At 42.2% G+C, this 14,831-nt stretch overlaps 1 protein-coding gene across 1 annotated transcript in view; it reads left to right on the top strand.

The window, feature by feature from the left end:
- Positions 1–413: 413 nt before the first annotated feature.
- Positions 414–14,831, top strand: part of lrguk (leucine-rich repeats and guanylate kinase domain containing) — a 28,969-nt gene continuing 14,551 nt past the window's right edge. The window contains exons 1-12 of the mRNA XM_033615099.2: positions 414–677; positions 1,119–1,220; positions 1,379–1,460; positions 3,210–3,310; positions 3,597–3,678; positions 3,858–3,982; positions 5,227–5,370; positions 6,331–6,411; positions 6,666–6,752; positions 9,957–10,063; positions 10,650–10,769; positions 12,575–12,671. Of these exons, the coding sequence (XP_033470990.2) occupies positions 549–677; positions 1,119–1,220; positions 1,379–1,460; positions 3,210–3,310; positions 3,597–3,678; positions 3,858–3,982; positions 5,227–5,370; positions 6,331–6,411; positions 6,666–6,752; positions 9,957–10,063; positions 10,650–10,769; positions 12,575–12,671 (1,257 nt within the window). The 5' untranslated portion in view covers positions 414–548. The remainder of the gene's footprint in view (positions 678–1,118; positions 1,221–1,378; positions 1,461–3,209; positions 3,311–3,596; positions 3,679–3,857; positions 3,983–5,226; positions 5,371–6,330; positions 6,412–6,665; positions 6,753–9,956; positions 10,064–10,649; positions 10,770–12,574; positions 12,672–14,831) is intronic.

The raw sequence follows: 14,831 nt of genomic DNA, 5'->3' as shown, positions 1-14,831 counted from the left end.
CTATAAAAAACGTGTCTCTCCTTACTAAAAAATACATATAGTTGTATGTCCCTCCTCTGAACCAAAATAAAAACCATAAGTCCCCATAAGTGCTTAAAAGATTATTTAAAGTGCCTCCCCTGTGTTGCACCATCCTCTCCCCTTTCATAAGTAACGAACAATCCCTAAAGTGGCTGCTAACACACTCTCAGCCGCAGGTGGAAGCCATTAAAACATGGAAGTGGCTGAGGACGTTTATTTTGACAGAATTAAAGACATTTACATCATAAATTGACGCAGAAAAGTCACACATTAGTGCTTAAAAATCACCAGAATACAAAGAAATAGGTGTTGATGCTCAAAACTCCATGACCCACAATTCCTTTCACCTCTCACTTGTCTTAGCGTTGCCTAGCGACAGCGGAGTATGCTTCACGTGAGAAGCTAACTCATTAGCTAGCTAGAACCGTGGAAAAACACGGATATTTAGACTTTTTTTATGACAAAGTCCTCACTTTGACTTCTTATCGGTCTTCAGTCCCTCGTCACCGTGTTTTTATTACTGAATAATGACGGACACTACGAGTAAGCAGTTTTCGTCAGCGTCACCTGGCAGCTGTCCCCCAGGGTCCCACAGTGATGCTCCCTGTACACAAGCTCCTGGCTGCGACGAGCCAGAAGGAAACACAGAGATGGAGGTAAGGAGTAGGATACCTTCGCTGATAAAAGCTACACACACTGTGTTTTAATACTTTTATTTCCAGTTTCATTAACTTTTTAAGTGTGTGTCATTGTGCCAAACTACAACAAAAAGGCAGAGTGGCTGCTCTTCACTGGAGTGGTTTCAGTGAAACTCCATATTTGTTCTTTTATGCGACAGATAAAGCAGGTAACCTTGCACAAGAGGTCTGGGAAAGTAAAACAACACAGCAAGGTCAAATGGTTGATTATTTGCCATTTGTGATAGCGGTATTAAGAGCAATTAGAGTGGTGTGCATCCTTCTTAAGCATAATCTGTGTGTACTGCATGAATATGTGCTGTGTGCTTTTAGGTGATGCTTGTAGTGGCCTCATGCCATGTTGTCTTCAAACTTTGTGACTGAAAAATTACTTCATTTATTTATTTTTTATGTTTACAGAGGGATGGTGTTTTAACTGCTGAGGTGGTCTCCAGCTGTGCGTCCAACCTTGGACGCTGTGGCACTGGGCTGCAACATTTGTACCGCCATCTGTCTCTGCCTGTAAGACACTTACCTACACAGACAGCGTTTGTAAATGACATTAAATAGCTTTTAGTCAGGATAAATGTCTGAATTATCAAGGTAAAGCAATCCATGAAAACTCGGTTTACATTGACAGTGTATGTTATGTTGACAGTTCTCTTGTATTTTTTCACTAGAGTCAAGATCTCCATGACATCTCAGTTTTATGCAGTTATGTCCATCTTCAAAAGCTGGAGCTGCCACACAACAAAGTTAAAGGTGACTTTTTGTTATTCTTATTGTCATTAAGTGTCCTTAAAGGGGAGCTATTATGTTTTTCCTTATTTTCTGTCATACATATATAATTTTACAGTGTCAGATATTCATATTTAACATGGCCAAAGTTTTAAATCATGAGGTAAACCTATATAAAAGTAATGGAAAAACCAACCTCAAGTTACAAACCATTCTGAATACTCTGCAACTGTTTTTCTACTTTCAAGACAAACTGGTGTCAGCTCGTGACAAATTTCTGTATGTGGTCTTTACATACCATAGCCTACACTGCTACATGCAGCTACGTGCTAACATCAGGGAGACATGTATTATTGGTTGTAGATGTTGTTAATTTCACCCTGATTTCGGATCATATTCCTGTTGGAACATGTCCTGTTGTGAATATTTTGGTTGAGAAGCTTTTATAGACTGAATCACTGTGACGTCACACTTACAACAAGTCTCTTCTGGGTAGACAACTGGCAATTGTGTTCAGTTGCGGAGATTTGTAAAATAGGCAGACTTGTGGAATTCTGTTGTCATTTTCAGCCGTAACTGTAACGTCTAAAGATATATAGTTAAACACTGTGGTCCGACCTTCCTGACGTTTCTGCTGTGCTTATTTTATGTACAATGTTGTTTTGCTATCATCTTTTTAACCAAATGTACTGGCACAGAAGCTAAACAATGAACTGCTGTGGACGGGGGCCGCAGCAAAACGTATTCTAGCCACCTAAAAACATTAATATCAGTCTTAAGTGCTATATTGTAGACAACTGGACTTGCTTGCGTTTCTTGAAGACGTTTCACCTCTCATCCAAGAGGCTTCTTCAGTTCTAATTGACTGGTGCAAAGTTGCAGGCTTTAAACTCTGCATGGGAAGTGAAACATCTTCAAGAAATAAAGACAAATCCAGTTGTCTATGAAATAGCACTTATGATTACCATGACGCTTCATCAACATCCACCAATATCAGTGTAAGTGTAAGCTATATTTGAATATTTGCTTCGCTTCACCGAAGTGGTCCATTTTTAGGTGGTTAAAAACTAAGCAACTGAGGCAGCACTTGCTCAGCACCATATGATTTTATGCACATGATGTGGGGGTTTTCTACATGGAAGTTACTGTAAATAAACATTGTGATTCAATCTATTGGTGAGAAAGTGCCGCTGTACTTCATTGAAATTATTCTCAGGCTGCAAATACACTGTTACATGTAGCTACATGCTTACGTCAGGGAAACATGTTATCTTGGTTGCCGATGTTGTAAATTTCTCCCCCATTTTGGGTCATATTCCTGGTGGAGCATGTCTTGTGCAGATTTTTGTTTAGAAACTCTAATTGGTGATTTTTCATGGCAGAAAGTGGTGCTGTACTCTGTTACAGTTACTCCCCAGGTGCAATGAGGGTGTTGAGAGGTGGAGAACTCAGATATGGGAGACCCGGAAAACTTGGACTGGGCTTTTTTTTTTTTTTTTTGAGGGGGATGTAAAGAAATGTGCTAAAATGAAGTGTATCAGACAGAGGATGAATACATGCAAACATGTTCTAGTAGAAACCCAAAATACAAGTATGAACCTGAAAATGAACGTAATGGGTCCCTTTTAAATCTGTTACAGACCTGCTATTTATAGAAGCCAGTGACTACTTTGAAAGAGCTGTAATTCAGACATGATTCATTCACATTTGAATATGTTACTTTTCTGACCCTGTCTTTATCCGTTGATCCAATACTCTTTCCTCAACTCCCAGATTTATCCTGTGTGAGCCACATGCCCTACCTCGCCATCCTGGATGCCTCTCACAACGAAATCTCCAGCTTCTTTGGATTCCAGCCACCCAAGAACCTAAAAGTAACGCAGGACCTTGAGCTGACAGGATAAGACCATATTTGATTGGTGGCTAGGGCTTCACTTTCTCGTGCTATTCCCTCAAGATAGGCCTGGATTTCCATAGCCCATCTGTAGTCTCTTTGAATATGCTTACAAGGCATTAACTGCCCTTGAACGACAGTGAACTTTAGCAAATTGAAAATTCCTTTCCCATACTCTATGGATTCGGTCGGAGAATTTCTTCAGTGAGATGTACTGAACACTTTCATGACTTTTGTTAATAGTGTGCTGCTTCTTTTTTTGTCAGGAGGTCAATTTCTCTCACAACTGTATGACGAAAATGAAGGATTTGTCAGCCTATTCATCCCTTAGTTACCTGGATCTGGGCTGTATCCTTACTGAGAGACGCTTACATTCATCCATGTGTACTTGAACTTCTTATGTCCTTGTCTTTGCCTCTTTCTCTGTCAGTCACACACACACCATATAGCTTTTTCTTTACCTATATATGATCATGTCTATAAAAATATACCGCATTATGTTTTCCCCTTAACATGCGCACGCTCAGACAACAGCCTCAGTGAGATCAGTGGTCTCGAGCAATGTTGCAAGCTCACCCATCTCAGCCTGGCACACAACAAGATCTCGAGGATCAGCGGCCTGGATAGCCTGCCTCTCACACACCTCTGCCTTGTAGGTCCTACTCTCTACAGTCAGAAATGCACTAAACTGAGCGCACACTCACACACAAACATTCATACATGCAGTACATTCAAGCAGATACTTAAAAACATGAATTTTAAACAAATCTCATTTGTCTTTCTTTGCCAGTGCTTGGCAGTGCTTCCACTTACATGCATGGCTTTGCTTTGGAGATTGTTTCCCTCCATGTGTGTTATATCTGAGCGCGTGCACACACAGTAGGAGTTATTTTGGAGTTGATCTTTCTTGTGCGTGTTTTACCTCATGTATGCTAAATTTTACCTGTTTATATTTGCCTCTCTATTCTCTCCTCCCTGTCTCTGTCTTTATGTCTCTGTTTTTGGCTGCATTTTTACATTCAGTAAAACCTTGGCCCCCTGATCGAGAATCACCATATGGTCCAACAGCAGGCCTTTTCTCTCTCACTCTCTCTCTCTCTGTCTCTCTTTCTGCTTGTGTGTGTGTGTGTGTGTGTGTGCACATGCGTGTTATGTCCTTTATCAGTGTTTCCTCATTGTCAGCAGCCATCGGTCTGGCTGTGTCTGCCCCTGTCTGTAGCTTTGCTTTGGGACCAGCTGCTGGTGTTTGAGTGAGTCTGGACCAAGTTCAGCGCGCACACACACACACCCACACACACATTCGCTCATACCTTGTCCATCCAGCATCCATCTAATCCCATCCCTGACCCCACTTCCTCACATGCTGGCTCCCTAAACAGCACAACCCTGTCAGCCGGCCTGTTTCCCAGCCCATCACAGCGCCGACCCAGAGCTTCAAGGGACCAGCGCAGTCACCCGCCCCCACTGACAACAGCCCTCTGCCAGGCAACATGCTTGGCAAGAGCAGGACGAGATGTGGCCAGACGGCTAGATAACAACTTTAGTCAGTGGAATGGAGTGAGAAGCAGGCTGGGGGACCCTGACAAGGGAGGAGTGCCTAGGTCTGGTTCTTTAGTTGGTTAGCATGCTGCGCTAGCACCTCGCCAGCTGTTTGGCTGTCAGTCCTCACCTGTCAGGATTTAGCAAAGAGAGGCAGGCCTGCCACTCAACTCAGCACTGAGGGGAAAGAGGGTTCAGGCACCCTGCAGAGCGACCATGGCACGTCCTTAATATTTATTCACATTGACTATATATGAAGCAGAGCTGTGCGTTGGAAGCCACTTAGGTGTACATGCATATTCATGAATATCATGTACATGCCTCTTTAAATATGTCCTCTTTCCTGTCCATGTCCAGAGGGGGAACCAGCTGGAGAGGATTGAGGGGTTGGAGAATCTGAAGAATCTGCAGGTTCTGGACTTGTCTCTGAACCGCATCACCAGTCTGTCTGGCCTCCAGAATCTACACCTACTGGGCTCCATCAACCTGGAGAAAAACCTGGTACTGATCTGAGACAACCTTGGTTAACAGCACATATATGTTGGCCTAAATCTTAACGTGATTAAGTCAATATAGATTTAAGTTCAGAAAAAAATTGATTTGCACCAGAGATTCACAAAAATAGGAATCCAATCACATATGAAAGTCACAGAGGTTTAAAAGATTATGAACTCCATCTCCATCCTGATGCCCGAATCATCTCTGCTGACCTCTTTCAATGCGAAGGAGGAGCGGCCTTATTCTGAGCTCCCTCCAGATAGCTGAGTTCCTCGCCCTTTCTCTAAGGCTGAGCCCAACCACCTTACACAGGAAACTCATTTTAGTCGCTTGTATCCACAATCTCAGTCTGTCAGTCAGTACCCAAAACTCATGACCATAGGTGAGGGTCATAACATAGGTTGACTGGTAAATCAAGAGCTTTGCCCTCTGGCTCAGCTCGGTCTAGGGCAGCACCCACATCACTGCTGACACAGCGCCAAACCCCCAAGCTCCATCTTACCCTCTCGTGAGCTAGACCCCAAGATACTTGAGCTCCTTCGCCTGAGGCAGTAACTCTCACCCAACCCAAAGGGTTAATCAACCATTTGCTGGCAGTGTACCATTGCCTCAGACCTGGAGGTGCTGACTCTCATCCCGACCGCTTCAAACTCGACTGCAAACTGCCGCAGTGCGTACTAGAGGTCTCGATATGGTGAAGCTGACAGGGCCACATCATCTGCAAAGAGCAGAGGTGCAATTCTAAAGTCCTCATGCTTGACACAAAGTCAAACACATTTTCAGATTATGAAAAAAAACAATGAGCAGACTCCAACTCAAGTATGCTCTAAAATACAACAAAATTCTAATCTGACATAATTGTAGTCGTTGACAAGGTTGAGAATGAAATCTTACACTTAACAACTTAATTATATTAACTTCAAATAAACTATTGCACTGCATGACTTTGTGGTTTTGTTTCAGATTAGTGAAATACAGGAGTGCAAACACATCCATGATCTTGTCCTATTGAGGGACCTGAACCTGCTTGGCAACCCTGTACAGGTAACCCAACCCTTCACTGACCACATGGTTCTAGTATGAGAACATTTATTTAATATGTGGAGAGATACTGTGTATGCCAAAAGTTTCATGCATTTCATTTAGTCCACATATATTCTGTACCCAGCCTGTAAGCACTTGAGCTTCAATGATGACTTCCATCTGTTTGTGGCTTTTTAAAGTTGATGAATGTTTGTGCTTGAAGTTTAGATTCATCATATATTTTGTAATATATGCCATGTGAATGTAATTGATAGGAGCAGCCCAATTACAGACTGGCAGTCATTTTCCTCCTTCAACATCTAACTGTGCTGGACCAAGTTAAAGTCACCGCAGAAGAAAAGGTACGAATAAACATAATGAAGTTCACAGCATAAGCACAGTGTTTCAACAGGCCGGACTTTCAATTTAAATAAGGATACTGCACTGACCCCTTATTTAAGCTAAAATGCCACTAGTCTGGCTCCCAGGAGGTAGTCTATGTGTATAATGATCTGTTTACACTATAAGCAACAACGCAACAGCATGGCCAGCTACATTATTGCAGAGTTGCCGTTCAAAGTGTTGCTCAGGTGCTTGTTCACGTACTTACAGTACAGGCCAAAAGTTTGGACACACCTTCTCATTCAATGCGTTTTCTTTATTTTCATGACTATTTACATTGTAGATTCTCACTGAAGGCATCAAAACTATGAATGAACACATGTGGAGTTATGTACTTAACAAAAAAAGGTGAAATAACTGAAAACATGTTTTATATTCTAGTTTCTTCAAAATAGCCACCCTTTGCTCTGATTACTGCTTTGCACACTCTTGGCATTCTCTCGATGAGCTTCAAGAGGTAGTCACCTGAAATGGTTTCCACTTCACAGGTGTGCCTTATCAGGGTTAATTAGTGGAATTTCTTGCTTTATCAATGGGGTTGGGACCATCAGTTGTGTTGTGCAGAAGTCAGGTTAATACACAGCCGACAGCCCTATTGGACAACTGTTAAAATTCATATTATGGCAAGAACCAATCAGCTAACTAAAGAAAAACCAGTGGCCATCATTACTTTAAGAAATGAAGGTCAGTCAGTCCGGAAAATTGCAAAAACTTTAAATGTGTCCCCAAGTGGAGTCGCAAAAACCATCAAGCGCTACAACGAAACTGGCACACATGAGGACCGACCCAGGAAAGGAAGACCAAGAGTCACCTCTGCTTCTGAGGATAAGTTCATCCGAGTCACCAGCCTCAGAAATGGCAAGTTAACAGCAGCTCAGATCAGAGACCAGATGAATGCCACACAGAGTTCTAGCAGCAGACCCATCTCTAGAGCAACTGTTAAGAGGAGACTGCGCCAATCAGGCCTTCATGGTCAAATAGCTGCTAGGAAACCACTGCTAAGGAGAGGCAACAAGCAGAAGAGATTTGTTTGGGCCAAGAAACACAAGGAATGGACATTAGACCAGTGGAAATCTGTGCTTTGGTCTGATGAGTCCAAATTTGAGATCTTTGGTTCCAACCGCCGTGTCTTTGTGAGACGCAGAAAAGGTGAACGGATGGATTCCACATGCCTGGTTCCACTGTGAAGCATGGAGGAGGAGGTGTGATGGTGTGGGGGTGTTTTGCTGGTGACACTGTTGGGGATTTATTCAAAATTGAAGGCACACTGAACCAGCATGGCTACCACAGCATCCTGCAGCGACATGCCATCCCATCCGGTTTGCGTTTAGTTGGACGATCATTTATTTTTCAACAGGACAATGACCCCAAACACACCTCCAGGCTGTGTAAGGGCTATTTGACCAAGAAGGAGAGTGATGGAGTGCTGCGGCAGATGACCTGGCCTCCACAGTCACTGGACCTGAACCCAATCGAGATGGTTTGGGGTGAGCTGGACCGCAGAGTGAAGGCAAAGGGGTCAACAAGTGCTAAACACCTCTGGGAACTCCTTCAAGACTTTTGGAAAACCATTTCAGGTGACTACCTCTTGAAGCTCATGGAGAGAATGCCAAGAGTGTGCAAAGCAGTAATCAGAGCAAAGGGTGGCTATTTTGAAGAAACTAGAATATAAAACATGTTTTCAGTTATTTCACCTTTTTTTGTTAAGTACATAACTCCACATGTGTTCATTCATAGTTTTGATGCCTTCAGTGAGAATCTACAATGTAAATAGTCATGAAAATAAAGAAAACGCATTGAATGAGAAGGTGTGTCCAAACTTTTGGCCTGTACTGTATGTAGTCCTGGGTTTGTACGTGTCTGCTGCTTGCAACAACGTACCTCGACTGAAATGTCTGAGCCCCATTTTAACATCACATTTCGCCGCCCCATTGCATCCTGATGTTCACCACAATACTCAGTGCTCGCATAGTGTCAACTACCTCCGTTAAATACCACAGTACCACGGCTAGAAACAAAAAATATGATTGATATACACCTCACTGCATCCTTGGAGCACTGAAAACTGGACAGATCAACTGAAATGACTTGAAATCTGCTTACCTGCTTACCTTGAAACCTGCTTCGTCAGTTGTAGTGTGAACACACCAAAGGTCTTCCACTGGCCACCTATTTTGGAATTCTACTCCCCTTCTGCTATCTCCCAACACTTGCTGGACACCATTGTTGCATCCTGGGCTTAGCACCACGCAGGACGAATATGATTGGTTTAAAGAAATACAAACAACCCAATACAAGCAACCTACAAGGCTGAAAAATGAAGCCAATGAAGTAGTGCCAAAAACTGCAGCGCTTCAAATGGCCACTTGCGGCTGACTCCAGGAGCAAGTCAATCCCACAGTCTATGGTCAATCTCCATAGACCTCCATGTTAAAATGACCAACTTTACAGCAGAAATAAACATGTTTAAAGCCTGGTGCAAAAATGGTTTTGGTTGCTATAGTTAATTTACTAGTTCATAACAACTGTTTGGGGGTGAATTTTGATATTACTCATCTGTTTTCATTTTGTTAAGGTATAAAGTTATGCATATTTAAGGGCGGGGCCTCCTGAATGGCAGGCTCTCTGCAAGGTGTCGTTACAGCCTGTAAGTCAGGTCCACCCCTTGCTCCTCCACAACTCCACCCTCCCGTCCAAATATGGTAACTTCTGGCTCCGAAAACCCAAGATGGGGATGCCCAAATTACCAGTTGTCTAGGTGACGTCATGGTAGTTACATCCATTATTTCAAACAGTCTGGTTAGGCATCATTTTGTAGCTTCATGTCACCAGTTTCTTTTGAAAATGACTTGTAGGCTGTTGCTTTGTCGGTTGTAGTGTGAACACCGCATCGGCCTGCCATTGGCCACCTATGTCAGACAGAATTCTCCTCCTGTTCCGCTATCTCCCAACACTAATTTGCAAGGGCGCCGTGGCTGCATACTGGTCTTAGCACCACCCAAGTCGACTGTGATTGGTTTAAAAAAATACAAACAACCCAGAGCGTTGACACAGAGCTAAAACAAAGTGTAGGGATCAAATGCCATCAATCTAATTCGACTGTTATAATTTCCATGGATGTGGGATTGCTTATTTGTCCCTTGATTACCAACCTTAAATCCCAGGTGTCATCAGTAAACAAGTATGACCCTCCTTTGGATGTGATGGCAGCCAGGGATCACATGACCAACTTGGTGTATCAGCTGATGCAGCCCCAGGTGCTCTATGACAGGTTGGTGCAAACATAGAGTTGTGTTTGATAGCCTGACCTCTGGATGGCCCTTTGCCTTGTTTCCTGAATGTGAGATAAAACCACCCAGTGGATTAAGTTACTATAATGTCAACTGTCGATGAAATGAAAAAGGATAATACCAAATGTTGACAGAGGCAAATGTGAGGGTTTACAGTCAAATGTGTTGAGTCATAATCGTAAACACCTTCTGAAATCAACCATCAAGACAGTTGCTTTCGAACGTGTGCAGCATTTTATCTGCAGTGAGTCTGTGTTGCTCACATTATCTACTCCCTAAAAGAAAAAAATTTGTTCATGCATCAGCACTTTTTTGAAAACATCCATCATCAGCAAATAAAATGCTGCAGCTACAGTCAATTTACCATTCTCTTCTGTGCTTCCTAGAAAGAGCGCATGGATATTACCCACAAGGGTCTCGTTTTTATTGACTGAAGGAGTGGCTTTCATGACTGGAGACGTTTGTGCTCTGGCTTCATGGCTTAATGTATTTAACTGCTGCTCATCTCAGTGAGAACCTACCTGTAAAGGTGATCATAAGCCTCTGTGTTTGTGTGTCTCCAAGCAGCACTATGCCCAGTGCAGACTCTCCATATCCCATGCTGGTTCTCACTGGTCCTCAAGGCTGTGGGAAGAAAGAGCTGGCTCACAGACTGTGTCGGGAGTTGAACGAATACTTTGCCTACGGGTCAGTCTTAAACTTTCTGTACATGTATCTCAAGTCAGTGTCACATGATTAGTAGTACTTAAATTGGTGCTAAAATAAATGACTAAATTCAGTAGATTTAACTGTAAATTTACATTACATAATTGTCATATGATGAAATAATACATCTGCTCAAACTGATATTTAAGAAGATAAACATGTTATATTAATTGAGACAGTAAAGCTCTCAAAAGAAATCTGCTCCCTAGATACAGCTGGTAACACCATTAGTAGTGTGACAAGTAAAACAATTATTTGTATCAGTTTTCTCCTTTGTGTTTTTTACTTACTGCTGTGGAAGTCAAACAGCTGCTACATATTAACCAGACAGTTGAGTCTGAAGTTAAAAGCTGCACATACTGCAAAGTGGAGTTGTTGATTCTCAGTGGGAGTTACTCCGTACTAGCATCTCTTTATTGATGATATAAATTAATGTGTGATATACATATTAAGTCATGGGAAAAATAGGAGCCATCTGCTCCCAAATACATCAAAGGATAGACCAGGCCAGATATTCTGAAGTTGATATTAAAGGAGGACTTCACCCTCCATATCACCAATTATCCACTTTGTGTTAGGACTGGGCAATGTAACAGCTATGTACAATATATCTTTATATTTTTAAGCAAGATATAAATTTAGATGACACATTCATATCAATATAGGGTCCAGTTGCGTTACATAACGCACACCAGTGTGCATCTCTCCTCACTCACACTTTCTGCACTGCTCAGCCCCACTCACTCACAGTTTCTCCATCAACACTTAGAGAGACACAGAGCTCCTCCTTTGTTTGTTTGTTGCACGTGATACGCTAAATCAGTCTGTGAGGTGAATAAAATTACCGCAGAAGCACAAGTGCAATCCAGCGCTGAGCTGCTAGTTTGTGGTCTCGGTAGTTGTAGTCTGTTGTGTGACATGGAGACAGCACCTGGATGCAGGCGACAGATCAGTTTAAAAAATGCAGTTCATGTACAAGACATATATCATACGAAGAGTCTCTTGCTTCTTCAGTTTCAGTTTCAGTTTATTTTATTTATAAAAAGGACAGTACACATTAATCAACATTACTGTAAATGTGCCAGTTTTAGCCAGCCGGCTAATTCGCAACTGTAGTCCTCCGGCAAAATGTTATGAAACCATAACCTGACCAAACACGGCCTCGGCCTCTCTGTTGATGCCCTGTGCATTGATAAAATTAATAGCTTAAATAAGTAAGATTTATATTGCTTTTCATATGAAAGGCCATGGAAATCTCCCCCCACAAAGATTTTTTAATTGTTCCAAACTAAAAAGGATTCAGGCCGACTTGATACTTTTATACTCATGATGTAGTTATGTGTCCTGTCCTGTCCCTAACCTCTGTAGCTCCAGTGCTATGTGCTGAAATCAAAGTCTGTTTTCATGAACAGGAATCCAAAAACTTGAGTAAATTCTTAATGAAATAAGGTCTGGGCTTGCAACAGTGTCCCGCATTTCTTACTTTGTAGTCTCAGCAGAAGAGCATCTCTTCACATTCAGTTTGGAGAGGTCGCATAGATCAATAACTCTTTTAACACACATATGTGAGTGTTGTGTTAAGGTAGAACTGACAAAAGTGAACCTACCCTTAAAATCTGGGGGCAAAACAATGCAGCATTATGCAAGTCAAAGGATTTACTGTCTGATATGTCACAGAAATCCAGTGGTCTTCTACCGGCTCATAGCCCCCATACTGCTCCTGTTTAGTGGCTGCAGGTGTGACAGTTGTTGCGTTTCACATTTTATGTTTCTGTCTTTCTCCACAGAGTGTGTCACACCACTAGGGGGCCCTACTCCGGAGAGGAAGATGGAGTTGATTACCATTTTGTCAGTGAGGAAGACTTCCAGAACATGATTCACATGGTACGTTAGCTTGTCATGAAGCTTTTTTGTACATCGCAGACTGTATGAGTGACCACATGAGAACAAAATAGGTTCTGGACTCACATAATTTTGTGGACTCTGTCATAAGTCATGCAAACAGAGTAGCACTCACCACCAGTTAATTAAATGTACGCTGGGTTTTAGAAAGCTTTTTGTGTGTGTGTGTGTGTGTGTGTGTGTGTGTGTGTGCTTGAGTCACACAACTCTCTCAGCAATTTTCAAATTGAATTCACTCGCTGGCCATAATGAGTTGAGTAGTTGAGATAATTAGTTTTACTTGGATTGATTGATTTTACTTTAACTGGCTGATATTTCAATTAGCAAAGATACATTTATTTGAATTGAGCATTTTTGATGAGGTGTAATGGCTATATTAATTAAAAACAAAATTAAGGGTGACTTATCGCAGCATCACCCACAACATTTGCCATGCAAGTGATGATTATTAGTCTGAGAACACTGACGAGGACGCAGAGAGATAATGGGTTTTAATGTCATCAATATGCAGACGTTGGTCAAAATAACATAAAATACACATCTATTCTGAGAGGGTCAGCAACTGCCAGAGTCCGGTTTGATTTATGGTTTATGTTTATTATCAGTTTTTACTTGTGTTAATCAATAGCAACTGGATCTCGTTCATTACACCCACTTTTTCCTTCAATTCTGAGAAAGGTGGTCTGAGGATACGTTCCCAGGGTCATATGTCTCTTGATACTATAAGCTACCATTGTAAAATATTGGTAAGGGCTAGCTACGTAGTTAAGATTGCAAAAGAACGAAGGGATACAGATGTTTCAGATGCAGTTTAAATGGTAAAAATCCATTCAGCCACAGTGGAGATATCAAGGAGTATAACATCAGTAGGCTCAAAGCTGTAGGTGGGAGATTTAAACATATTGTCCCAGGGAAATATACACTGAACATTGGACAGAGGGAAAATAAGCATTGCTGAGAACAAAGAAACCCTTGAAAGGTCTCCTTAATGAGTCATATTAAGAGGATATTGAGCTGGGGACATAGATACGCTCCTGGAAAAATGGGCGCTGAGGTCTTGGACACATTTGTTTTCCATCTTGTCCTTCTTGTCAAGCTGCCTGTTATGTAAGAGCGGCGGGGGGATGATGGATAGAGGTCTGGGTCACGTAATGATTTACACAGCGACGGCTTTGATGCTGGAATTGATTCCTTTTGTGTAGTCCAACAGAGGAAGTGGATCAGGTTAACTTTACAGTCTGCCCCTCCCTCTGCTTGATTCGTCCATTCTTCTCCTTCACCCTTAGTTCGTCTGTTGCCAGCTACTTGGTTTATCACTTTGCTGTACGTCCTTTCTTAGTCTTCATGCTCTCGCCTTTCATGTGTCAGCTGCCCTCTTTCTCTTCATTCCTTCCACTCAGATGTGCTTTTCATTAACTGTACAATCATAACCTCCTGAACCCACTTCTCGTGGCTGTTCAGAATTAACCACAATCAGCGGTCCTTGGTTGTTGTTATACTCTTTACTGTGATGTAAACACAGGGAACACCTGCTGCGCAGTTGTGTCTGAATAGCATCCAACTCTGGTAATATGGAGTCACAAGAGTTGTGTTTGTCATTGAATGTTTGAATGGCTTTTAACTATCTAATTTAGGAAGGTTTTACTTCCTGTCTTTGTGTGTTCTCTGTCACACCTGTCTCGTTAGTCCTTCCCTGTTCCCAGAGTCTTCCCTTCACACCTGTTCTGTATTAGTCTTGTTTGCTCCACCCTCGTTGTTAGTCAACCTCCATTTCCCTCCTTCCTAATCCAGATGTGTCTTGTGATTAGTTTTCTGTGTATATATACCTGTGTGTTTCCCTTTGTTCTTTCAGTTCGTCTGTGGTCATCCCTGCGTTATTCCCGTGCTCGTCCATGTGTTCTTGATGTCGTCCATGCTTCTTTTCCTGCCTGATATCTCGTGTTTGGATTTTTCCCGGTTGGTTTTCAGTTTATTTTTCGTTCTGCTTTCATTTGGACTTCCAGTTATCTGCTGTATCTGGATGTTTTATGTCGGCTGTATTAAAGCTCGCTTTTTGTTAAAAACCTCAACCAGCCTGTTAGTCTGCATTTGGGTCCTCTTTGAACTGCTACGTGACCTACAGTATGCCAATTTAATTGACGG

This window comes from Epinephelus lanceolatus, chromosome 23 (genome assembly GCF_041903045.1).
Source record: "Epinephelus lanceolatus isolate andai-2023 chromosome 23, ASM4190304v1, whole genome shotgun sequence".
Taxonomy (NCBI): Eukaryota; Metazoa; Chordata; class Actinopteri; order Perciformes; family Serranidae; genus Epinephelus; species Epinephelus lanceolatus.
Note: the sequence above shows the minus strand (reverse complement) of the source record. Positions and strands in the feature narration are given on the sequence as shown.